We start from the raw sequence: 26,545 nt of genomic DNA on the forward strand, positions 1-26,545 counted from the left end.
ATTTGAGAATCAGTTGAGATGTTCTTGAGATCTCGTGTGATGATGATGATGATGATGATGTGTGTCTGTAGGCTCAGAGTCGCTTGAGTGAAGCGTCTCAGCGGTTGGATCTCCTGCGGTTGTCATTAGAGCAGCGGCTGGTGGATCTTCCAGAAGATCATCCTAAAGCGTATCTGATCAAAGAGGAACTGGTGATGACATCATCGTCAGCGTTCAGCTCGCGTCACAGCACCCCCTACATACACAATCAGTACAACACCCTCAGCAGACCCTCACCTCTCACCGGTACACCTGCACACTCCACCGTCAGGATCAAATTCCAGTCTGTAACGTTCCTTGACTTGTAAAACTTGAAGTGTGTGTCTTTCAGGAACGCTGCAGGTTCGGTTGTTGGGTTGTGGTGGGTTGTTGGAGGTGGTGCCGGGCCGCAGTCGAGCGTCTCCTGTCATCTTACCTCACTTCAGCCCGGGAGACACACGACCCTTCAAACTCACACTGACCACCAGAAACAGCAGCTTCAGTCTGAAAATACCCAACAAAACTTCTGAAGAACTCTCCAGTGAGTGTGTGTGTGTGTGTGTGTTGTGACGTGTAGACTGGACTTTCAGCACGCAAATGTCCTTCGGACGGGGCGGGAGTGAATTCTCTATCTTTTTACATTTCTGTACCGCGAGGTCACATTGTGACGTTTTTATCTTCTGTTCGACTCAAGCATTCATGAGACGTTAATTTGCAGGTCGCAGTTCACCAAACTTGAACTGTGCTACTCAGCGAAATGCGAAATATTTTTGTACGTACTTGCGTTTCCGGTCTGCACATTTGCATGCGTATGAATAGAAGTCTATGGAATGAAAAGTCTAGTTTGACCTGGACACCATGAGTGTGTACTGTGTGAGTGTGTGTGTTACAGTGATATCACTATGGTAAAGATGTGCTGTTAGGTGTTTGTTTGTTCTGTAAAACACATTTGATTTATTTAACAGAACTCGTGTGTGTGTGTGTGTGTTTAGCGGAGGTGAGCGCTGTGTTAAAGCTGGAGAACTGTGTTGTTGGTCAGACGTGTTGGAGAAGTGTTGGAGAACAGACCTGGGATCAGACCTTCACTGTTGAACTGGAGAGAGTAAGTAACACACACACACATGTGGTTGCCATGTTTTATGGGGACATTCCATAGACACAATGTTTTTTATACTGTACAAACTGTATATTATATTCCCTACACCTAACAATCACAAAAAACTTTCTGCTCTTTAAGATTTTCAAAAAAGTGAATTCTGTATGATTTAAAAGCTTGTTTCCTTGTGCCAACCAAAAAATGTCCCCACAAGGATTTTGGATATTTCCATCTTTGTGGGGACATTTTGTCCCTATACCATAGGGTTTACTCTACACACACACACACACACACACACACATACTGCTAACTGTACATTGAATCCTACATCCCACAACCTAATCCTTACAGCAGTGTATTAAGTTATTACTGTAAGTTACTGTAATGTAATTACTTTCCCCTTGAGAAGTGAAGAATTACAGTCACTTCTGATGTAATTAAACTAAATACTTTGTGTTATAATACTTTTCTGTATCCTCTAATTTATAATTCTCACATTTGTAAACTTTGGTCAGTTAATACGAATCATTTATGTAGTTATTTATTATTTATTTGAATGAATGAAAAGAGCCGTTTCATGTCTATCCTTGAATCACTTCTAATCAAGGTTGATGGGATGTAGAAAGTAATTAGTAATAAGTAACCGAATACCTTTTGTGGAGAGTCATTTGTACAGTAATTTAACTACACTGTTGAATATGTCATTAGTAACTAGTAATTCCTTACTGTTTCAGAGTAGCCGCCCTTACACAAACCTTTAGGCACTTTTACGATTTGAAATAAACATCATTTACTTTCATTTATAATGAATAACAAATTTAGAAACCACTGACTGATCTCAGGTGTACAGGAGCCAAAAGGTTACACAAACAACAAACACACAATATGATGTTGATGAGTCACGTTCTCTGTGTGTGTGTGTTCAGTCTAGAGAGATGGAGATCGCAGTGTACTGGCGTGATCATCGCTCACTGTGTGCTCTGAAATATCTCAAATTAGAAGAGTTTCTGGACAACCAGAGACACAGAATACAGCTAGAGCTCGAACCTCAGGGACTGCTGCTGGCAGAGGTACTGTACACACACACACACACACACACACACACACAGACGCACACACAGACACACACACACACACACACACACACACAGAATACAGCTAGAGCTCGAACCTCAGGGACTGCTGCTGGCAGAGGTACTGTACACACACACACACACACACACACACAGACGCACACACACAAACGCATACACAGACACACACACACACACATACACACACAATACACAGACACAAACAGACACATACGCACACACAATACACACACAAATGCACACACACATACACACACAATACACACACACATACACACACATACACACACAATACACAGACGCACGCACACACACTCACCAATTCATGCACTCTCTCTCTCACAAATGCCCTTCATTTTTTATTTCATTTTTTCAAAGTAAAGACACTTTACTTGGATTAAGTGTGTATACTTTATGTTGTATAATATTAAAATAAGGTCCTAAAGACAAAATTAAATGATAATAAAATATGTACATTTTTACAATGTGCTCAAATATAAGCAGTCAAAATAAGTACAAAGACACAGTGTGAAGACACAGCATCAGTAAATGTGTTTGTGTTTGATGGTGGAGTTGTGTGTTTCAGGTGATGTTTTTTAATCCAGTGATAGAGAGAGGACCACGTCTGCAGCGACAGAGAAAGATCTTCTCTAAACAACAGGGTAACAACTTTCACACACACTCCACTGTTACGTTTCAGATAATGACATGACGACATAGTGGAAACCGTTTAGTGTTTTAATTGTGTGTGTTTGTGCAGGTAAAGCGTTCCTGCGAGCGAAACAGTTGAATGTTGACATGACGACATGGGTTCGACTGCTGAAGAACGCCATTCCCATGGGCTCCTCCACACACAACTACTCACATCAACACAACTCACACGACAGCAGGTGAAGAAACACAACAGCACAACTCTCAAACTGAATGAACACTTGTGAGGTACTGTAGTGAACGTGTTTGTGTGTGTGTGTGTGTGTGTTACAGTGCTGAGATTTCAGTTCAGAAGATTCAACTGGACAGTGAATCTCCAACATCAGAGACCAAGAGAGACATCTCACACACGGTGAGAGAAAGAGAAAAAAATATATTGCAAAACAGAATTAATTATGTGAATGAATAATAAATTACACAAATAATTTAAATCCAATTACAGTTTTTCTCGATTGCTAAAACACAATTTCTGAAACCTTGCTCCATTTTCTGAAAACATTAAACACAAAACCTCATCTTCAAGCACTATTTACAAAACCTCTGACTCCTCTAGCAAAATGAAACTTTCGCCTCAAAACCGTTTTACCCGAGTTCAAAATCAAACACTGCTCTCAAATCATAAACAAAGTGATCAAAATGATAAACATTATCAAGCAGTCAGTAAACAATACACCAACAAATAGAAAACACAGCTTTCAAAACATATTGTTCTCAGGGTGAAGTACATTTTTAATCTAAAAACAAATTCTTATTTTTCTTTTGATGAATGAAAACATGTTCTATGATAGTAGCTCAAAATTGATCAGAAATTACTACTCAGATTTGCTCTTTGCCATTTTTTTTCATTCTTCTTCCTCCTTGTACCCCTTTTTTTAAAGTACAGTACCCTGCATCTCACAAAGTTGTCCCTTGTCTCTGTGATACTGTAATTCCTGTTCATGGTTGATATGAACCTGCAACCAGTAAAAATCTATTGAGCAGTCAGTACTGTTAACAAATGGAAAGCATAATGTTCATGGCCATACAATTTGTTTATTGTACAGTATACAGCTTACAATGCACTGTACTACAGTATACAATACTAAAATGAGAAATATCAAGGAGTAAAAATGTGTTGGTTGGGTCACATCATTTGAAACAGGTTAAATCAATTTTGAGTGGTTGTGTTCTATCAAGAAAGAGAGGGATGGGGAGAGTGAGAAAGAGTGAGAGAGAGAGAGAGAGAGAGAGTGAGCAGATGGTGTTGTCTGTGGGGTGCTGAAAGTATATCATTAATAACAGCACAGAGATCTTATAATATCTTTAGAAGGACACAGAGAACAACACAACTGCTCATATACTGACGGAGAGATGTGTGATGTGATGGGTTGTGTTCACGTCACTCTCTGCTTTTAAGATCTCATGTGTGAATTTGTGATGTTAATTGTACATGAGCGTGTTGTGTTTGTCTTCGGTCAGATGAAGAGTGTGTCAGAAACAGATACAGTCTCTCTTGAAGCCGCTTCTCCTCCTCAGCGGGTCGTCAGGAAAACCTCCCACAATTCCCAGCGCAGGTACATGTCCCGTCGGCACAAAATATGTCTCACAGACCCAGCCAAGAGTCAGCATGAAACACACACACATTCCAAGCCTGTGATATTGTGTCCGTTGTGCTCACTGATGTTCTGTTTCATTACATCCGGGACTACATCTCATCCGGCGTGTGCAGGCGAGAGGGCTCATCTCTGTGTCTGAAGGATTTCCGGTTGATCGCTGTGTTGGGACGTGGGCATTTCGGCAAGGTACCAATAACTGTAGAGTCGTGAGAACACAGATCACATTCATCATTCACAACATACAAATGTGTTTTTATATTGATGTTTTGTGTGTGTGTTTAACGTCAGGTGCTGCTCTCTGAATATAAGGCATCAGGGAAGCTTTACGCCATCAAAGCTCTGAAGAAAGGAGACATCGTGGCGCGGGATGAGGTGGAGAGGTCTGAAGCTTCAGTGACTACTGTCCATTTCACCAATCTGTTTATTAAGCACAAAATATTTGTTGACAGTCCTGTCTCTGTGTCTCTCTGTCAGTTTGATGTGCGAGAAGCGAATCTTCGAGGTGGTGAACAGCGCGAGGCATCCGTTCCTGGTGAATCTGTTCGCGTGTTTTCAGACATCAGAACACGTGTGCTTTGTGATGGAGTACACGGCAGGCGGTGACCTGATGATGCACATACACGCTGATGTGTTCTCTGAAGAGCGCTCTGTGTGAGTGTCACAGCACATACACATTTCATTTAGTCATTAGCAGATGATTTTACCCGAAGCAACGTACAAAGTAGAGGAAAACAATAGAAACAATTTGTGCAACAAAAGTACAACAATGTATAGTTGCAGGAAAACTGGTCTCTATTAGCCTACAGTATACAAAGATTATTTCGGGGGGTAGGAAAGTAGAAATTAAGTAGAAGACTGTACTAATGGGTCAGATGTTGACACATGACAAATGAATCAAACCAATCCAGTGGTAACACATCATGGTTCTGTAAATGTTAAATGTCAAAAAAATCTTTAAATGGCAGTTCAGAAGGGTGCAGCTGTAACATGTCAGAGGAGAGCGGACTCTCCCAGCTGAGTCTGTTTTTTTCTGTTTTTGCTCCATTTGTTCATCATCGGAGTTTACATTTAGTCATTTAGCAGACACTTTTATCCAAAGCGACTTAACCAAAGCGATCCAAAGTTTGGTTGCTCGCTACTGTTGTCGTGTTGTTGGCTTATATTATTTAGTCTCAGGGTTCTGTTAATTTCATGAACATTGCTTTATTAGGGTACGATCACACCGAACGCGCTTTTCATGTTCGAAAACAAGAGGTGTGCAACGCTGCTCTTTTGGTGACTCTTTGAAAAGAGCAGAGCGCAGGTTTTTTTTTTATGTTGCTAGGTCACCCAAAACCGCCACAAGTTTCTCCTCCGTGTCTCCGTGTTTTTGTGAAAAAAAGCGATAACAGAAACACCCACAATTGGAAAATGAACCAAGGCAGTACAAACACACGCACACAAGGGGTAAAAACTAAAGAGACATGATACTTTAAATACTACAAAACTAAGACACGACTTGATGAACCATAAACATCCAGACACGGGGCAAGGGAATCCAACAGGTAGTAATCCACATGGTGGACCAACAAGCACAGGGCAGTAAACACAAGGGCTTTAAATAGGGATAAAAAATCAAGAGGGAACAACTGTGGGGCATGAAATAATCAACAATCAATAATGAAGAGATGAGAGGGCAGGAACAGAGATGAGACCGGAGAGAGTGTATGGAAGGTCATAAGGGCCATAATAGCCTCACTCCACATAAAACAAGAGGCTCTGTCATGGTTCTGTCACTAGGTCAAGAAAAGCAAGACAAGGTGGAACAGAACCATGACACTCACAGCAAAAGACGCGTTCTGTCTGATCAGGCCTTTAGAATGATATTGCTCTTTCTATTATGTTTACTGTACTGAACTTCTTTCTGTTTTTATTAAACTCCCGTCAAGTTGCCACGGTGTAGAAAGCGTTATAGAAATAAAACTGAATTTTGTATTGCAGGTTTTATGCTGCGTGTGTAGTTTTGGGGCTTCAGTTTCTTCATGATAATAAGATTGTGTACAGGTAAGCACACACACAAACTGAACATGAAACACACACATTACCATGGTATAAAAGTATATATGACAAAACCTTGAACACACATGGGTGTCTGATGTGTCTCTGTGTGTGTGTGTCAGAGATCTGAAGCTTGACAATCTGCTGCTGGACACTGACGGTTATGTGAAGATTGCAGACTTTGGTCTCTGTAAAGAGGGTGAGACATCACACATCACGGGACGTCATACACTGCTGCTTAATATACACGTGACAAAACATTCAAACAGACTGACCAAACCCAAAGAGTATTCTAAAGACATCAGCTATGATGTTTCTTCAAATTTTTCCTCCTCTCCTCTCTCTCTGTGTGTAGGGATGGGTTTTGGGGACAGGACGAGCACTTTCTGCGGTACTCCAGAGTTTCTTGCTCCAGAGGTTTTGACGGACACGTCTTACACCAGAGCTGTGGACTGGTGGGGTTTCGGTGTGCTCATATATGAGATGCTAGTTGGAGAGGTGTGTAAGCATTAGTGTGTGTGTGTTTGGTGTGGGTAACTCCTGTGCTCCGGGGACCAAATGTCTCCAAACAGATCAGTTAAAGGTCAAAACTGTTTGTCTTTGAAAAGTCACAATTTTTGTGAACCAAAATCTAACCAGAGTCATAAAAAGTGTTCGGCAAATAAACGACGGATGACAAATGAGAAATTACAAAACCATAGTTTAGTTGTTACCGTAAGACATTATTTCCACCTGATCTGGCCAATAACAATGACTTTCATTTGTGTAGACGTATTCCACTTCTAACTATTACCACATTTTTACAACTCCATGACAAAGTCTCAGTAAATACATATTCACAATATAGAAAAACTGACGACTGTAGAGTCGATATACAGAATCTGACTGCATCATTCACAAAGCTTTGCGTCATTTCCACGGTTACAGACTTCGCTCTGATGGGTGAATCTCATTTTCAAAAAGGTTTGGAAAACCCTCGGCTATAATAAATATGAATCACATGACGCGTGTGTGTCTGTGTGTTTAGTCACCGTTTCCAGGTGATGATGAGGAGGAAGTGTTTGACAGTATTGTCAATGATGAAGTACGGTACCCAAGATTCCTCTCCACCGACGCCATCGGTATCATGAGACGGGTGAGGACCCGCCTCTCTCTCCACAAGTGCTCGTTGATTGGCTGTGTTCGTTGATTGACAGGTTGCTCTTGTTTTCCAGCTGCTGAGACGTAATCCTGAGAGACGTCTGGGCTCCAGTGAGAGAGACGCAGATGATATAAAGAAACAGCCCTTCTTCAGAGTATGAACAACTTCTCTCTGTCGTGTTCATCTCGTTGTATCTGTGTGTTTGTGATGTCTCTCTCTCTCTTTCTGTAGAATATGGACTTTGAGGCTCTCCTTCATGGGAAGGTTCCTCCTCCATTTGTCCCGGCCGTGACGGATAATGAAGACGTCAGTAACTTTGATGCAGAGTTCACCAATGAAGCCCCCGCCCTCACCCCGCCCTCGTGAGAGCCGCAGCCTCACGCGTAAAGATCAGGATTACTTCAGAGACTTCGACTACGTCTCAGACCTCTGTTAGGACGCACAGGTGCTCTTCACTTTGAAGCTGATAAGCGTGAGAGACATGGGCGGATCCTCTCGCCCCAGCACTACTGTCGGTGATGGACGTCTGTTTTAGGTGGAATAAACGGTTGTTCAGGGTAAAGACCTCCTGACGGGGACTGTAGAGGCTCAATTCAATAATCCAGATAATGTGATGCTTTGTGGAGTATGCTGGCGAACAGTTTCTTTGTTTAAGTGTTTGGAGGAAGGATTTACAGATGGACCACTCGGACTCAACGTTACCCAGAACTTCTGTTTCATGATACTGACTCCAGAAATTGTCTGTCTGTCTTTCTCATCCGTCTTCTGTTTTAACCTGCAGTCTCCAGAGACCATTCGGTGCTGTAATACATACGTGTAACCACACAGAGGCATCAGAAAGCTGTAAAAGCAGAAATAAAGTGTGAAAGGGGTTTATTCACATGTATGTAACTCATTCATTCACTGAAATGGTGTTGGTGTTTGTTCTGGGGATTTGTGTTATCTCACAACTGACTTGCGCTTCTTACTTCCTCACTGACAACCAAATAACAATGTGAAAACAACCAAGTGACAGTTTAGCCAAATGTGAAGATTATTTCGTCATTTTATTATCCTCATGTCATGTCAAACCTGTAAGACTTTCTTTCTTTCTTTCTTTCTTTCTTCTGTTGGAACACAAAAGTAGAGATTTTGAAGAATGGTGGTGGTATTGGTGGTTCTTCTCTTAAATGTCCATTGTGTAGTTTTTTGGAAGATCTGTTGACAGAAATGCAATATAATATACATAACTTGTGTTTAAAGTTGTATAAGTGAAAAGAAGCACTCATGTCTTGAGGATCCATGTGAAGCTTTATTGAAACCAAAGTTGTACAAGCAGAGTCAATCACCAGCAAACGTAATATCAAAGGCAAGACCGTTCGTATTCCAACAGCAGGCATGGGCCGGAGCAGGCAGCAGACAATCTTAATATCCAGTAGCAGGCGTAAGTCGAGGCAGGCGGCAAACACTCACGAACGGTATAGACAGTCCAAAGGAAATTCACAGAAAGGCAGGTAATAGGAAATACCGCTCAAAATGTTAACCGGGCCACACAAGACTTCGCAAAGATCCAAGGAAGGCGCATGACTAAAATAGCTCCCAAAATTAAGTTCAGGTCTGCAAGTAATCAGCAACAGGCCCTGGGAAATGGAGTCCAAATAGGTTCAATATTCTGGGGAGGGAGCCCTCTGGTGGCGAACGGAAGAGTCTGCAGGAACCTCGTGACAATAAGGGCCTTACATAATGAAGTGTTATGTTTTTATTACCTTAGAACAAGTTATTTCTATCTACTGTTCCCCTTGGAACATGGAATTCACTATGTTTACAGTTCCCATAAACTGCTCTTCAGAGCACGTTTCATAAATAGGTTATCTCCTTCGGCAAAGAGGCAAAAAACATGATGACATCTTAGTGCTGTGTCAGCCATGGTAGTACATCGAAAGGAAGGGAGAGTGCTAGTGAGCCGTTGGTTGCAAATTTCATGGCAATTTGTAACCACATATGTATTTGTGTGATGCATGTTTTATTTGCTGTTTTCACACGGTTAGGCGACAATAAGCTAATAACCATACTTTTTGGTTCAATTCACAATTGTTAAAATAGAGACATCAAATTGGATTGAACATGCTAAGAAACTAAATTATCAATACAAGCAACCATACATGTAGAGGTAACTAATGACATGTCAAATCCGATTAGAATAAATCTTCTGTTATTATGAGCATTAAAGGGATAGTTCACCCAAAAAAGAAAATTCTGTCATGATTTACTCACTCTCTAGTTGTTCCAAACCTACAAAAATGTCTTTGTTTGGTTAAACACCAAAGATATTTGGAAGAATTCTTGTAACCAAGGTTATTTTAACTTTGAAAACATTTCTCGAGGTAAAATTTAAATATTGCCATAAAAATAAACTGGGTAACACTTAAGTTTAGGGGTCCATTCACACTATTAATTATTTGTTATTAACATGCCTATTATTGGCATCTTGGCTGTTTATAAGTACTTATAAAGCATATTTTTCTGCATGACCATACTCTACATACCTCTACATACCTGTATGAGCTCTACATAGCTCATACAGAACGCTGCTGCCAGGATTCTGACCAGAACCAAAAAATCTGAGCATATCACTCCAATCCTCAGGTCCTTACACTGGTTACCAGTTACTTTTAGAATCAACTTCAAATTATTCTTATGGTCTATAAATCACTCAATGGTCTAGGACCTAAATACATCTGAGACATGCTCATTGAATGTAAACCAAACAGACTTCTCAGATCATCAGGATCAAGTCAGTTAGAGATAACAAGGGTTCATTCAAAACAGGGCGAGTCAAAGTTTAGTCATTACGCCCCCGTAGCTGGAATCTGCTTCCAGAAGACATCAGACGTTCACCAACAGAAGATACTTTTAAATCCAGATTAAAAACACACTTGTTTAGCTGTGCATTCAAACCTGAGCACTGTGCTGCTTTACATCAACTGCACTTTTATTTATCATTTATTTTTATTTTGCTCTTATTCTTTTAACATTTTTTAATCAATTTTATTGCTGTTTTATTATTTCTTAAAAATCTAAAGTTTTTGTGATCTTAAATCATTTGCACTTTAAAGATACATTTTATTTCTTTCTGTCAATCATTTTATGTAAAGCACTTTGAATTTCACTTGTGTATGAAATGTGCTATATAAATAAACTTGCCTTGCCTTATCCTACCAAATACCTAAACATAACAACTACCTTTCTAACTAATAATAAGCAACAAATGAAGGATTTATAAGGGAAAAGGTCGTAGTTAATAGTTTGTTAATAGCAAGAATTGACCCCTAAACTAGAGTGTGACCATAAACTGAGGTAAGTTCAAAGCAGTAAAATTATAATAATAAACAAAAACTAAAATAATACTGAATTAATCTTAAATAGCAACATTAAAAATAAACCAATAAATTATTAAATGACAAAAGCATATAACAAAATTGCTAAAAATTAAAATTAACACAAAAATAAAAATATAAGCTCATTTTAAAAATTCTAAAAAACTTAAATCAAAACTATAATGATTCTGCTTATAACCAAACAGTTCTTGGACCCAATGGACTGCAATAGTAGAAAAAAATGACAATGGTAGTCAAAAGTGCCCCAGAACTGTTTGCTTTCCTACATTCTTCAAAATGTATTTTTGTGTTCAACAGAAAAGTATAAATTATAAAGAATTTTTTTACCTACTATGGTAGTCAATGGGGTCCGATATCTGTTTGGTTTCAAGAATTCTTCCAAAAATCTTTCTCTGTGTTCATCAGAACAAAGAAACATACAGATTTGGAACAACTGGAAGGTGAGAAAATGATGACAGAATTTTCATTTTTGGGTGATCTGCCCCTTTAATGCAAACCATTCCAATCCCATTGAACTGTGTCCAGAGCAGTAATGTCCCTAAACAGACAAGATATTGTTGTCTCTACTGTAGATCAGAGTGCTGTATGTACTGTATGAGTGAGTTTAACATCACATCAACATGACGACGCTAAAGGTGTCTTTAATTTAACACTCTACAGGAGTCAGCTTGACATCAGCTCCCGTGTTTCGCCATCAGCGAGGTTACACTGATGACAGGAACACAAGGAAGAGCTGTTTCACATAATCTCTCATCATTGCCCCGAGTTCAGAAGAAGATGTATCTATGGTGATGAGGAATACAGGGTCATGACATCCCTAAATCAAGCTCCCATCTTCTACACTGTCAGTCAGGAACAAGAAAAACAAAACTTGGTTTTAAAGTAACATATTCTGTCATCATTGTGTGTTTGTAAATCTGAATGGGAGTCTTTCTTCAGTGCTACACAAAAGAATATATTTTGAGAAACGTCTCAGTGGTTTTGTGTTCATACAATGGAAGTCAATGGAGGGTTGTTTGATGATCAATGTTCAAATATCTTCCTTTGTGTTCCAAAGAAGAAAGAAACTAGAGGTTTGACACGACACGAGAATGAACAAATGATGCAAGAATACTCAAATTTGTCTGTACTTTCACTTTAAATGTTACTGAATGGATAGAGTTTCAAACATGCGTCCTAATGACTGAGCTACAACTTTGCACCAACTTTGGGTTTGCAATTTACATTCCAAACCATTCGACGACCATTCGCCCTGAGAGCAGATAAACAGGCAAGCGTACGAAGCCATCTCAACATTTTCTGCATCCACTTGATGTTTTTGCTGGTAGCTTATGACAAACCAATTGAGAGCTCTGCAAAAGATGAATGTTCCAAATTACATCGCTCTGGACGACTCAAAGCATTTCATTTAGTGAACATCATCAGTCTGAGCATTAGTCTGGGTTAAAACCATCTCTCAATCACAGCTGCTCCTGGACTTCATTCATGTGTTCACTCTGCACTCACTGCACTCAGACTTTAAAAGCACCTCACATTTGCTTAAACGGAAAATTGTTTCTACTTTAATTGAAGATTAAGCATTTCTCTCCTTCTTCAGGCTAATGGTGATAAGTCTGAGCGGTTCTTGAGGTGAAAGCAATGCATTTCAGGTTGCAACAGGGATAAACGACCATAAATTAACATGAAATAAATTGTAATGTAAATTTTACATAAGACTTAACTATTTTTCCTAAGATCAGTTTGTTTGCTTGTGAGGTTTCATCTGTTTGTTCGTGTTTCTTTACCAGTGGTTCAATCTTCAGGCCGGAGCTGACTGTTCCTCTCAAGGTGAAGAAAACACTCATATCTTAATCTCATTTGCACCAAAGTGACCATTCTTTTATAGATGTTGACACTCTTTCTTTATCTTTATATACGCCTATCTGTCTGTCTGCTTTCTTTCTCCTCAGTGTCTGCACTGATTCTCAACATTCACACATTGTTGACTTTAGATAAGTAACTTGAGATAAAAGACTGACATTTAATTGTACGATAACAAATCATCATTGATAAATGACTGTTGTCTTTGTTGTAATCTTTAAGCAAAACAATAATTCAGATAGGCTATATTTTCAGTGTTGGATGTTTTTGCAGTTTTAATGGTTTTGCATTGTAAGCTGTAGTGGTGCATTTGGTAAAATCTTGAAATTTTGCTCCAAACCACATTTTGCTGTGCACATTAAAGGCTTGTAATGGAGGCTATGGGTGTTTTTTGATTCAGTTGTCATGGAGATATATGGACATTATTTGTGGGATTCGGTTCAGTGCTAAAAGCAAATTGTTTATCAAAACTTTACCTCAGCCCAACCCACACCTGATCTTCTCTGAAACGAACGCAACCGAACATGTCACTATGACCAAAAAACAAACAACCATGAGCAGTGATTTATTTTAAAACATCCATCAATATTATATAACGTTATGATTTCTGTTCAACAGCAAGAATGAAGGAAGGGTTTAGCTGGAGGGCGTTTGGATTACCGCGAAGTTATTCATATTTAAATAAACAACCATAATGGTTAATAGGACGTAATATTTTGAAGTTAACGACAAATTATCTTAAATACTGAAAATATTTGCTTCATCATATCTAATGCGGTCAGTTAGCAGGTACCATTTCAGTGAAAACGCTAGAATTAGTCAGATCAGATGGGGATTATGGTTGCCGTAGAAAGTGCAAGATATCAACAAAACATCACTTTACCACAAAACTGTGCGACTTCCTGTCGATTTTACCTCACATCTCACTTTATTTCTCCATCAGCGGTGCGCGCGCGAGCTCCCATCACGCCTCCGGCACGCGCGCCCGTCTCTGCGCAGCGCGGCCCCGCCTCCTCCATCAACAGAAACTATAAGTGACCAAAAGTTCTCACCCGATCAGAAGACTCGAATCGACCGATGTGAACTCATCCCATGCCTCTGTCAGATCACGAGAAACACCCGCTCCTGGTGAAACTCTGAGGGTCTCGGGTGTCCAAATCTTGCCAGGTGAGCTGTGACAGAGATTTTCTTTAAAGTAAATGTTTGTTGTTTTGTTTGCAGACGATGGCAATACAACGATTTTTGTATGAATGTTGTCTAAACATCTCTGTATAAAATCGATATTGTAAAGAATGTAGAGTAGACTACATCATTTGTGTCTTTTTTTATGAAGTTTGTTTGTGTCTATATGTGACCATCCTGTGTAAAATGAAAATAAAAAAATACTGTACATGTATACAACATACCTTAATGTTTGGAAATTATTCAAAGTATTTTTTCCCTTTGGACCGATTTCTCTCTTTCTTCATCTATTTATATCCATTAATGTTGTGAAGGTACAGGGATGATGAAGCCATGGAGTCTCTTATGTCTTCTCCTGGCAAGGATTTTAAATGCAGGTACTTGAAGGATGATTTTTTATTACAAAATTATAAAAATGCAATTTTTTCTGACAGGGTTTTTATGCAGTCTCACGTTTACATTAAATGTCATTTTTGGTGAAATAAATTAAGTTACTTATTTCTGTAAATAAGGAATTACTTTAGAATTTTAAGTAGTTTATTGCGGGTACTTACATCGCATTACACACAGAATATACTTTAAGCAGTTCAGTATAAAATATTATTAAATTCCAAAATTAATGTAAAGGTTAGAGCATTTAAAACAAGTTATATATGTGTTAGAATTTAAAAACAAGCTGGACTATGTAATTCATAAATTGTGTGCGCGTCAGTGTCCAGCAGTGAGCTGCAGTGCTCAATGTGGCCAGTGGGGGCGCTGCATCCAGTACAGGCTCAGCTTGAGCGCTTGGAAGCAGGGATTGGCTGTGGTGCCAGGGAGGGCGGAGCTAAAGAGACCCATGTGATTTCAGCGGCCAAATCCTTAAACACACAGGTACAGGAAGTCTGTGTTTGTGAACTTCCTGTTGATCGGCACACATCAGACTCAGGTGTTCTGTTTCCTGTCAGGTGACTGTGCTGCTGAGACCTTTGAAACTCTCTCGTCCAGTAAACAGGCCGGTGATTCTGGTGCTGAGTTCCCAGAATGCCGTGCGCTGGGTGGTAGAAAGTGAAGGGCTACAAAACAACATTAATCTGCTGGTACAGGTGTGTTCACATGTACACTGAGAGCGGCTTCAAGTTATGTGAAATATAAATCATGCATCTGTGTTCATCAGGTGTCTCAGAACTCCAGTGTGGTGTCTGTGAGCATGTCCATACGCGTGGTGCGGATGCCGTTTCTACCTCGACGTCCTGAAGTCCTGCTGCGTTGGGTTCTTCAGCGGCACACCACCATCTCTTCTCTCACACACATCATACACGCCAACCGTGTTTCTCTGAGTCTGGGAGAGGGTGAGAAACACACGGCATTAAACGAGATTAAACTCAGTTCTTTCATTCATGTGTTCATTGGCTCCCACAGATCCCAGCATGCCGAGGGAATGTCGTCTACAGCCTCGCTTCATGTCTCAGAATTATCAGGTGTCTGAGTTTCAGGAGCAGGAGGTGAATGGCTGCGTGACATCCAGTGAAATTGCAGACACAGAGGTTCATATCATCAGACTGTGGTCCTCCGGCTCCACTCTGTGTGGGTGAGTGATCAAGCGATCGAGTCAGTGAGTGATGGAGTGAGTGATGGAGTGAGTGATGGAGTGAGTGATGGAGTGAGTGATGAAGTGAGTGATGGAGTGAGTGATCGAGTGAGTGATGGAGTGAGTGATGGAGTGAGTGATGGAGTGAGTTATCGAGTGAGTTATCGAGTAAGTAATCGAGCGATCGAGTGAGTTATGGAGCGATCGAGTGAGGGATTGTTTGAGTGATGGAGTGAGTGATCAAGCGAGTGATCGAGTGAGTGAGTGACCGAGTGAGTGACTGAGTGAGTGATTGAGTGAGTGATTGAGTGAGTGATCGAGTGAGTGTTCGAGGGAGCGATCGAGTGAGTGATCGAGTGAGTGATCGACGGAGCGAGTGAGGGATCGAGTGAGTGGCCGAGTGAGTGATCAAGTGAGTGATTGAGCAATCGAGTGAGTGAGTGATCGAGGGAGCGAGTGAGGGATCGAGTGAGTGACCGAGTGAGTGATGTAGTGAGTGATAAAGTGATCAAGTGAGTGATCAAGCGATCAAGTGAGGGATCGAGTGATTGGCCGAGTGAGTGATCAAGTGAGTGATTGAGCAATCGAGTGAGTGAGTGATCGAGGGAGCGAGTGAGGGATCGAGTGAGTGACCGAGTGAGTGATGTAGTGAGTGATAAAGTGATCAAGTGAGTGATCAAGCGATCAAGTGAGGGATCGAGTGAGTGGCCGAGTGAGTGATCAAGTGAGTGATTGAGCAATCGAGTGAGTGAGTGATCGAGGGAGCGAGTGAGGGATCGAGTGAGTGACTGAGTGAGTGATGTAGTGAGTGATAAAGTGATCAAGTGAGTGATCAAGCGATCAAGTGAGGGATCGAGTGAGTGGCCAAGTGAGTGATCAAGTGAGTGATTGAGCAATCGAGTGAGTGAGTGATCGAGGGAGCGAGTGAGGGATCGAGTGAGTGACCGAGTGAGTGATGTAGTGAGTGATAAAGTGATCAAGTGAGTGATCAAGCGATCAAGTGAGGGATCGAGTGAGTGGCCGAGTGAGTGATCAAGTGAGTGATTGAGCAATCGAGTGAGTGAGTGATCGAGGGAGCGAGTGAGGGATCAAGTGAGTGACTGAGTGAGTGATGTAGTGAGTGATAAAGTGATCAAGTGAGTGATCAAGCGATCAAGTGAGGGATCGAGTGAGTGGCCGAGTGAGTGATCAAGTGAGTGATTGAGCAATCGAGTGAGTGAGTGATCGAGGGAGCGAGTGAGGGATCAAGTGAGTGACCGAGTGAGTGATGTAGTGAGTGATAAAGTGATCAAGTGAGTGATCAAGCGATCAAGTGAGGGATCGAGTGAGTGGCCGAGTGAGTGATCAAGTGAGTGATTGAGCAATCGAGTGAGTGAGTGATCGAGGGAGCGAGTGAGGGATCGAGTGAGTGACTGAGTGAGTGATGTAGTGAGTGATAAAGTGATCAAGTGAGTGATCAAGCGATCAAGTGAGGGATCGAGTGAGTGGCCGAGTGAGTGATCAAGTGAGTGATTGAGCAATCGAGTGAGTGAGTGATCGAGGGAGCGAGTGAGGGATCGAGTGAGTGACCGAGTGAGTGATGTAGTGAGTGATAAAGTGATCAAGTGAGTGATCAAGCGATCAAGTGAGGGATCGAGTGAGTGATAAAGTGATCAAGTGAGGGATCGAGTGAGTGATCAAGCCATCGTATGAGTGATCGAAGGAGTGATCGAGTGTGTGGATGAGTGAGTAAATTAGTATGCGAGAGATTGAGCGATCAAGTGAGTGATTGAGTAAGCGAGTAGTGAGTGATCAAACGAGTGAGTGAGTGAGCAAGTGAACAATTAGACACTTAAAACACAAGTAACCTTTGTCTGTGTGTGTCTGTGTGTGTGTGTGTCAGCTCTCTTCATGTGAATGTGTCTGTCTCTCTGCTGCCTCCAGTTTCTCACTCAGGACATCACAGAGTTGTTCTCATCCTCAGCAGTGATGCTTCAGTCAACTGGGCTTTAGTGGCTTCAGAGGTCAAAGGTCACATCAGGGTCTATGTAAGATTGTACTCAGCATTTGGAATTGTGTATTAAATAAAAGTGTACTTGAAATACACCATAACATAAATGTTTTTGTCAGTGGACAGACTTCAGTGGACAGACATCATGTTATTTTCCCCTCTGAAGTGATGACTAAAGATTCCTCTTCTTCTCTCAATCATACGTCTTTCTCCAGCTTATGTGCTTCTCATAACCCTGTTTTTTGCAGTCATCCAGCAGTGTAAGTCTGTTCTCTGAATGTCCTGACCTCACCATGAGCAGCACTGTGACCTCTGACCTCCTCAACACCCCTGACCTCTTAGAATGGGCCAATCAGAAAAACTTTTCTGAAGTGACCTCATATACAGAGGCTGACCTGGCCAATCGCTTTATCATCAAGTTAAAAGGAAACGGACGAGGTGAGTCATGTGACCTAAATCAACTATATGAGGAGTGATTGACAGATGCAGTGTAGAGTTGTGTGTGTTGACAGTGTGTGTTGTGTTGACAGATGTTGATACTGATGTGTGTGTGTGTTGTGAAGGATGACAGTGTGTGTTGTGTGTTGTTGTGTGTGATGACAGTGTGTGTGTGTGTGTGTGTGTATGTATGATGACAGTCTGCGTTGTATTGTGTTAAGTGGTGTTGTATTCACAAATGCTTTTGTCTGTGTGTGTGTTTGTTTGTGTGTTTGTAGTATGGTGTTGTGTGAGTTGACAGTATTTGTTGTGTATGATGTCAGTGTGTGTTGACAGTGTGTGTTGTGTTGATTGTGTGTTGACAGATGCTGATTTGTGTGTGTTGAGTATGATGGCAGTGTGTGTTGAGTTGTGTGTGTTGAAATTTTGTGTTGTGTTGACAGATGTTGGTGCTGATGTGTGATGACATTATGCGTTGTGTGATGGTTGTACGGAGATGGTTGGTCTAGTGGGTTAAACCACTGAACTGGTAAATCAAAGGTTGCTGGTTTGATCCCAGCAGCCACCACCAGTGTGTCCTTGAGCAAGACACTTTACTCCATGGTGCTCCAGGGGGATTGTCCCTGTAATAAGTGCACTGTAAGTCGCTTTGGATAAAAGCGTCTGCCAAATGACTAAATGTGTGTATTGACAGTGTGAATTTTGTAGTCAGATGTTGGTGCTGATGTGTGTTGTGTTGACAGATGTTGGTGCTGATGTGTGATGACATTATGCGTTGTGTGTGTTGACAGTGAGAATTTTGTAGTCAGATGTTGGTGCTGATGTGTGTTGTGTTGACAGATGTTGGTGCTGATGTGTGTTGTGTTGACAGATGCTGGTGCTGATGTGTGATGACATTATGCGTTGTGTGTGTTGACAGTGAGAATTTTGTAGTCAGATGTTGGTGCTGATGTGTGTTGTGTTGACAGATGTTGGTGCTGATGTGTGTTGTGTTGACAGATGCTGGTGCTGATGTGTGATGACATTATGCGTTGTGTGTGTTGACAGTGAGAATTTTGTAGTCAGACGTTGGTGCTGATGTGTGTTGTGTTGACAGATGTTGGTGCTGATGTGTGTTGTGTTGACAGATGCTGGTGCTGATGTGAGTGGTTCAGAGAGCTGGAGGTTTTTTCAGGATGATGTATCTGTAGAGAGAATCAGAGAGGCGGTCAGCTGTCAGTGTGCAGACGAGGCTCTTACTGTTACCGTGGATACACACATGCTACAGGTGACACACACACACACACACACATCCATTCATAGTGTAGCAAGTCTTGATGTTGAGATATTACCAAAATGTTTTTCTTTGTTTTGTTATTAAGCGCACTCAGCTGATGTCTGTGATGAGCGTGAGTCTGCGTGACCGCCGCTGTAGGGCGGAGTTTAACGGGACTCACTTCCTGTTGGATTTTCCTCTCATTTCCTGTGGGACTGAGGGAGAGATGGATGGGATGAGTGGAAGAGTGCGTTACACAAACACGGTGAGACACACATATCATTATCATAAGATAATATTATCTTCTGTTTTTAATATCAGAGTTTGTAGGATATCATCACATGTTTTGTGTGTGTGGATTTGGAAATTGTGTAAAAATATTAAAGTTTTGATTTATAGTACAAAGGAACTAAAAGATAAAGAAAAAATGTGATTTCTCATTATGTGATGATGTCATCTTACCCTGGTCACACTGTGTGTGTATGTGTGTGTGTGTGAAGTCAAACACTTCTGTCGCTGGTTTTATTAAAATGCTGTTCTGAATCCACCGATGGAACCACTGACAGCTTCACAGTACAACAGTCATGTGTGTCCTCTGATCTAACCAATTACATCTTTTGTTTTGCAGGTGTTTCTATGGAAACCATCAGAGATGTACAACGAGACATTGGGTGTTCAGGTGAGACGTTTTTTCAGCATAGACAAGCAGTCACGTGTCACACGGATATATCACACATGATGTACACAGATGAGATGCAGTGCATTCTGGGAGATTGGCTTTTCCGTGATGGCCACATGCGGCGCTGCCTTAAAATGTGTCTAAAGTGAACCACCGTCTGAAACACGCCTTCATTTTTGTGTGTTTTGAGGATTCTTGTTTCTCTTGGCTCAGATCAGCTGTGAAGCTCTTCTGCCGAGTCCTGCGAGTCGAGTGGACGTGTCTCCAGAGGAGGTGCTGAGGTACCATCCCGAGCTCCAGAGGTCTCACACGCCTCCGCTGATGTTCATGGAGCTGTTTGTATCCGACGCTTATGAGAGGAGGTCTGTGGGTCCGTGTGTCCTCACAGCAAACGAGCGTCTCTACGTTCAGGTCATTATTATCCTCCCGTCATCGGTCAGATTCAGCTGTTTGTTGTGTGGCGCCGCAGCGAGGTCACGGCTCATGATAACTGCTTAGAGAGAGAGAGAGAGAGAGAGAGAGAGAAGAGAAGAGAAGAGAAGAGAGAGAGGGAAGAGAATGAGAGAAGAGAGAGAGAGAAGAGAGAGAGAAGAGAAGAGAAGAGAGAGAGGGAAGAGAATGAGAGAAGAGAGAGAGAGAAGAGAGAGAGAAGAGAAGAGAAGAGAAGAGAGAAGAGAGAGAAGAAAGAGAGGGAAGAGAGAGAAAGAGAGAGAGAGAGAGAGAGAGAGAGAGAGAGAGAGAAGAGAAGAGAGAGAGGGAAGAGAGAGAGAGAAGAGAAGAGAAGAGAAGAGAAGAGAAGAGAAGAGAGAAGAGAAGAGAGAGAGGAAGAAGAGAGAGAGAGAGAGAGAGAGAGGAAGAAGAGAGAGAGAGAGAGAGAGAGAGAGAGAGAGAGAGACTTACTGAAGCTGAAGAGATTTAATAACAACTGCTGTTTGTTTCTGTATCTGCCTGTCTGTCTTTCCATCTCTCTGTTATCTGTCTGTCTCTCCCTGTCTGTGTGTCTGCCTCTCTGTCTGTCTCTTATTCTCATCATCTATCCGTCTAATTATCTGTTTGTATTTCTCTCTCTCTCTCTCTCTCTCATCCATTAACTCCTCCCCTTCACCTGTCAGTGCATACAGCTGCAAGTGCCCCTTGTGGGTGTCTGATTATATTGGTTTGTATGGTTATGTGTGGTTTTTCTATCTGTCTGTATGTGTGTGTGTGAGAGTGTGTGTGTCTATCTGTCTCTCTGAATCTCAATGTCTCTTCTGTCTGTCTGTCAGATCTCAGTGGTGTCTGGTGCTGGAGAGGCCGTGGAGCTTCAGTCGTGTTGGGTTTCGCCTCTATCAGACCCGCAGGCTCACAGCGACTGGTACATCATCAGACACTCCTGCCCACACGACCCGTCTCTCACACTGACAGACAGACAGACGCCTCACAGTCTCCACAGAGGACGAGTAGAACCAGGAAATGAAGACAAGACAACACAGAGCGATGACAGACATGACAGTCTGCTGTCGCGCTGGAGAGTGAGACGCTTTATAGATGTGAGGAGACGTGAAGAACGCAGGAGACGGACGAGAGAAACGAGGGAGAGCGAAGGAGAAAACACACAAACGCTGCGTTTCAGTTTCATCCTCGGGCCTGTGTTTAATAACTCCATTCAGTTTCTGCACTGCAGTGTGCGTCTGTGTGTGTCAGGAGAACAAACGCATGAAGAGTCCTCGACTAACAGAGAGTGTGATCACGGGCTCCGGATACCTGCTCTCACGAACACACCTGCATCACAACAGGTACATACACACACACACACACCTGAATCACAACAGGTACACACACACACGCACATACACACACCTGCATCACAACAGGTACACACACACACCTGCATCACAACAGGTACACACACACACCTGCATCTCAACAGGTACACACACACACACCTGCATCACAACAGGTACACACACATACACACACCTGCATCACAACAGGTACATACACACACCTGCATCTCAACAGGTACACACACACACACACACACCTGCATCACAACAGGTACATACACACACCTGCATCACAACAGGTACACACACATACACACACCTGCATCACAACAGGTACACACACACACCTGCATCACAACAGGTACACACACACACCTGCATCACAACAGGTACACACACACATCTGCATCACAACAGGTACACACACACACACACACACCTGCATCACAACAGGTACACACACACACACCTGCATCACAACAGGTACACACACATACACACACCTGCATCACAACAGGTACACACACACACACCTGCATCACAACAGGTACACACACACACCTGCATCACAACAGGTACACACACACACCTGCATCACAACAGGTACACACACATACACACACCTGCATCACAACAGGTACACACACATACACACACCTGCATCTCAACAGGTACACACACACACACACACACACACACCTGCATCACAACAGGTACATACACACACCTGCATCACAACAGGTACACACACATACACACACCTGCATCACAACAGGTACACACACACACCTGCATCACAACAGGTACACACACACACCTGCATCACAACAGGTACACACACACATCTGCATCACAACAGGTACACACACTCACACACACACTTGCATCACAACAGGTACACACACACACACCTGCATCACAACAGGTACACACACATACACACACCTGCATCACAACAGGTACACACACACACACCTGCATCACAACAGGTACACACACATACACACACCTGCATCACAACAGGTACACACACACACACCTGCATCACAACAGGTACACACACACACCTGCATCACAACAGGTACACACACACATCTGCATCACAACAGGTACACACACACACCTGCATCACAACAGGTACACACACACACCTGCATCACAACAGGTACACACACACCTGCATCACAACAGGTACACACACACATCTGCATCACAACAGGTACACACACACATCTGCATCACAACAGGTACACACACACACACCTGCATCACAACAGGTACACACACACATCTGCATCACAACAGGTACACACACACACACCTGCATCACAACAGGTACACACACATACACACACCTGCATCACAACAGGTACACACACACACACCTGCATCACAACAGGTACACACACATACACACACCTGCATCACAACAGGTACACACACACACACCTGCATCACAACAGGTACACACACACATCTGCATCACAACAGGTACACACACACACACCTGCATCACAACAGGCACACTCAAACACACACACACACCTGCATCACAACAGGCACACTCACACACACACACACACACACACACACACACCTGCATCTCAACAGGCACACTCAAACACACACACACACACCTGCATCACAACAGGTACACACACACATCTGCATCACAACAGGTACACACACACACACCTGCATCACAACAGGCACACTCAAACACACACACACACACACCTGCATCTCAACAGGCACACTCAAACACACACACACACACACACATACACACACCTGCATCACAACAGGTACACACACACACACCTGCATCACAACAGGTACACACACACCTGCATCACAACAGGTACACACACACACCTGCATCACAACAGGCACACTCAAACACACACACACACACACACACACACCTGCATCACAACAGGCACACTCAAACACACACACACACACACCTGCATCACAACAGGAAAAAACGCAGTTGAGTTCAGATTCATCTGCAACAAATAATTCTACTTAAATGTGGTTGAATGGCTAAATATTTGGTTGAACTTTCCTTTAAAAACTAAAGGGATCAAAATGAAAATTTACACAATTACCAGATTCTCTCTCTCTCTCTCTCTCTCTCTCTTTCAGTGTGAGGACAGACATCTTTCTCGGCCTGTGTTAGTCACATCTCCTGTGGAGTTTTTGGCTCCTCCTGCTGGTTTGTGAAGCTTTTTTGAAAATGTCATAACACCTATTACTTCAGTGTTTAACAAGTACACAGTTGTGCAGGTTTAACTTGTGTTTGTGTGTGTCAGGTAAACGTTCTCAGAAGCCAGCTGAGATGTCGAGACAGAATCCCTCACAGAACGGTTTGTGTTATTCTGTGTTATTGATCATTCATATTTTGTGTATGATCTGGGCTTTGTTTAATAATAAAATATTGTGTTATTAATGGTGTTCTTGCTGTGGTTGTGTTCAGAAGCAGACACGGGTGCAGTGCTGGTGGTTGTGTTTGTTGGGTTCGTGATGGGTTTGGGTCTGATGGGGGCGCTCTGGTGTATCTACTCTCACACTGGTACAAACACACATATACACTCCAAAAACCTCAACAATTAACACACTGTTTTACTGACGTATGCACACAACACAAAACTCACAGATGAGATCTTTCTCTCAATTATTTCTCCTAGACATTAATGAGATTAAACTGAGAGCAAAAGGAAACTTTTCATCTTTATAAGTAATGTTCTTTTTTTTATCAAAATAAGTTTTTGGGAACTTTTCTCCAATAGTAACCTGCATCACTGCTATTGTTGGTTGCCAGGGAGACGCAGAGAAATGCCTCAGGAAGACGGTTGCCTGTAGACCATCGAACCAAATGTGACCCTCAGAAACCTGACATCACACCTGGAGGGGAAATAAACACACGTCATTTGTGTGTCGGCATGAATCAGCAAACAAGCAACGAGACAATGTGTGTTTCACGTGTGTAGTTTTATTCACTGTTAATGTAACAACAGAAATAATCGTAGTGTCTGATCAATTTGTGTTATGAGTTTGTCATTAACAGTGTTGAGTAGATTACTTTTGAATTGTAAATTGGTATTTAGTAACGTAATCTCTGGCATTACACATTTTTGGTAACGTAATCTGATAACTTTTGGATTACATTTAGATTACTTTTGATTTAAATCTCATTTTATGTAATATATTGAAGCAGGGTAATTATATACTATTTTGACAGATACAACGGACAAAACACTACATTTACATTTCTGCATTTGATGCATGCGTTCTCACTCTGCATCAAATGCCTGTGCTACGCTAAAATAATTTGTACAGGGTTTATAGAAGTGTAAAATTAGATACACAGCGAAAAATCAAGAATGGACCAAATTAAGGCGTATGAAACACAGGTCTTTAATTAACGGTCAAATATACACATATTAACTGCATGACATAAATAAAAAAATATTTCTCACCATATAAACATTAAATCATCAACCTAAAGATTCAAAAAATGCAATTTAAATGTGCAGTAATTTGGTACATAATCTCTATTTAATTTGAAAGCATATGTTGCCATGATTTGTTGATCATTTCATATTTTACAGGGTATCCACAGAGGCCTTATAGACTATGGGACCCATATATTAAACTTCGATTTGTTTTCATTGTTGTTGAGTTCTCTGTACTAAACTGGATGGCGCTACCTTGAAGTCCAGGGCCCCCTCGGGCTCATGGTAGACAAGGGCCCCTTGGCACTGGCCCCATTGGCTCGGTCAGTAATCCATCCCTGCTCTTCTGAGAGAGAAGGAAACATGGAACTCGCCTGATGTTTCAGATGTGCCTAATGCAGTTGTAGTTCATGATGTTGTTAACAACGTTCAGTTTTTTGCAAAGTTCGCTAAATAAGACGATGTGTCCAAAATTGGTCTTGGAGGGCCGGTGTCCTGCAGAGTTTAGGTCCAATTTGGCTCAACACACCTGTCTGGGATTTTTAAGTCTGCCTAGTTAGTAAGATCTTGATTAACTTGATCAGGTGTGTTTGATTAGGGTTGAAGCTAAACTCTGCAAGACACCGGCCTTCCAGGACTGACCCCATTATCGTCAGGAGGCACACATATTAGTTGTATGTGGCCTGTATCTGTATTTTGAAAAACATAGAACCTGTGGACTTGCATGTTATGAATGACCATGCATGGACCACAGCCAACTCCTCTACAGACGTGTCCATATGACTATCCAGTGAATCTTGGTTAAAACGTTTAAAATTTTTGCTTGCAGTATTAAAGGGATTTCTTTCTTAAATTCCTGGTTATTGGGAACTAGTAACATGATTGAAAAGAACTTGAATTAAATTGTTGAAAAAGAAAACGTAGTGTATATATTTAGTGATAAATATTGTTTACTTTATATAATTCTTCTGTAATCTTTTCAGAGGAAAATTTTAAGAAACTGAAAAACTTGTATAATCAGCTTCTGCTTTCAGTGCTCAAAAGCTTTAAATAAGTGACCTGTCAAAGACATTAAAGGCCCAGTATTAGGCCCTTGCACACTCAGCTGTTTGTTTGCAGTGCACTGGAAATGTTCAAAAATGGGGATTGTGTTTTTGTGTTTTATTTTGCGCAATTTGTGTTTTAAATAAATACATAGAATGTTCATTGATGTAAGTTATGAGTTACTTGTATAAAAATGTCCTAGTTAAACATTACTGGTGTGCATCCTGAGAGGAA

At 41.7% G+C, this 26,545-nt stretch overlaps 2 protein-coding genes across 5 annotated transcripts in view; both read left to right on the forward strand.

The window, feature by feature from the left end:
- The window catches only part of pkn1b (protein kinase N1b), an 18,353-nt gene extending 9,779 nt beyond the window's left edge, over positions 1-8,574 (forward strand). The window contains 18 exon segments of the mRNA XM_056752358.1: positions 72-285; positions 371-559; positions 1,011-1,120; positions 2,041-2,184; positions 2,795-2,870; positions 2,969-3,098; positions 3,193-3,271; positions 4,378-4,472; positions 4,628-4,700; positions 4,803-4,894; positions 4,989-5,165; positions 6,495-6,557; positions 6,674-6,750; positions 6,907-7,049; positions 7,579-7,686; positions 7,766-7,846; positions 7,924-8,055; positions 8,057-8,574. Coding sequence (XP_056608336.1) covers positions 72-285; positions 371-559; positions 1,011-1,120; positions 2,041-2,184; positions 2,795-2,870; positions 2,969-3,098; positions 3,193-3,271; positions 4,378-4,472; positions 4,628-4,700; positions 4,803-4,894; positions 4,989-5,165; positions 6,495-6,557; positions 6,674-6,750; positions 6,907-7,049; positions 7,579-7,686; positions 7,766-7,846; positions 7,924-8,055; positions 8,057-8,128 — 2,055 coding nt within the window. The 3' untranslated portion in view covers positions 8,129-8,574.
- A 5,392-nt stretch (positions 8,575-13,966) lies between these two features.
- On the forward strand, positions 13,967-26,473 carry engl (endoglin, like). 4 transcript variants are annotated; one of them, XR_008907111.1, is made up of 18 exons: positions 13,967-14,096; positions 14,426-14,488; positions 14,824-14,984; positions 15,059-15,196; positions 15,268-15,442; positions 15,513-15,681; positions 17,564-17,708; positions 17,920-18,109; positions 19,237-19,376; positions 19,471-19,629; positions 19,993-20,043; positions 20,257-20,454; positions 21,309-21,818; positions 23,958-24,027; positions 24,125-24,178; positions 24,289-24,384; positions 24,634-24,794; positions 25,424-26,473. XR_008907111.1 is itself a non-coding variant. In XM_056752366.1 (18 exons), the coding sequence occupies exons 2-17, from the start codon at positions 14,434-14,436 to the stop codon at positions 24,547-24,549; spliced, it is 2,361 nt and encodes a 786-aa protein (XP_056608344.1). In that variant the 5' UTR covers positions 13,967-14,096; positions 14,426-14,433; the 3' UTR covers positions 24,634-26,473. The 4 variants fall into 4 exon arrangements, 2 of the variants coding, with proteins under 2 accessions (XP_056608344.1, XP_056608345.1); XR_008907110.1 differs by having other exon boundaries at positions 24,634-24,783; XM_056752366.1 differs by adding an exon at positions 24,500-24,549 and having other exon boundaries at positions 24,634-26,473.
- Positions 26,474-26,545: the final 72 nt, after the last annotated feature.

Source organism: Triplophysa dalaica, chromosome 7 (assembly GCF_015846415.1).
Source record: "Triplophysa dalaica isolate WHDGS20190420 chromosome 7, ASM1584641v1, whole genome shotgun sequence".
NCBI lineage: Eukaryota > Metazoa > Chordata > Actinopteri > Cypriniformes > Nemacheilidae > Triplophysa > Triplophysa dalaica.

Coding starts and splice junctions, on each gene's coding strand:
- engl (XM_056752366.1), top strand. CDS start 14,434: ATGATGAAGCCATGGAGTCTCTTATGTCTTCTCCTGGCAAGGATTTTA. Junction 18,110..19,236: donor GTTAAAAGGAAACGGACGAG/GTGAGTCATGTG, acceptor TTGTGTTGACAG/ATGCTGGTGCTGATGTGAGT. Junction 21,819..23,957: donor ACACACCTGCATCACAACAG/GTACATACACAC, acceptor TCTCTCTTTCAG/TGTGAGGACAGACATCTTTC.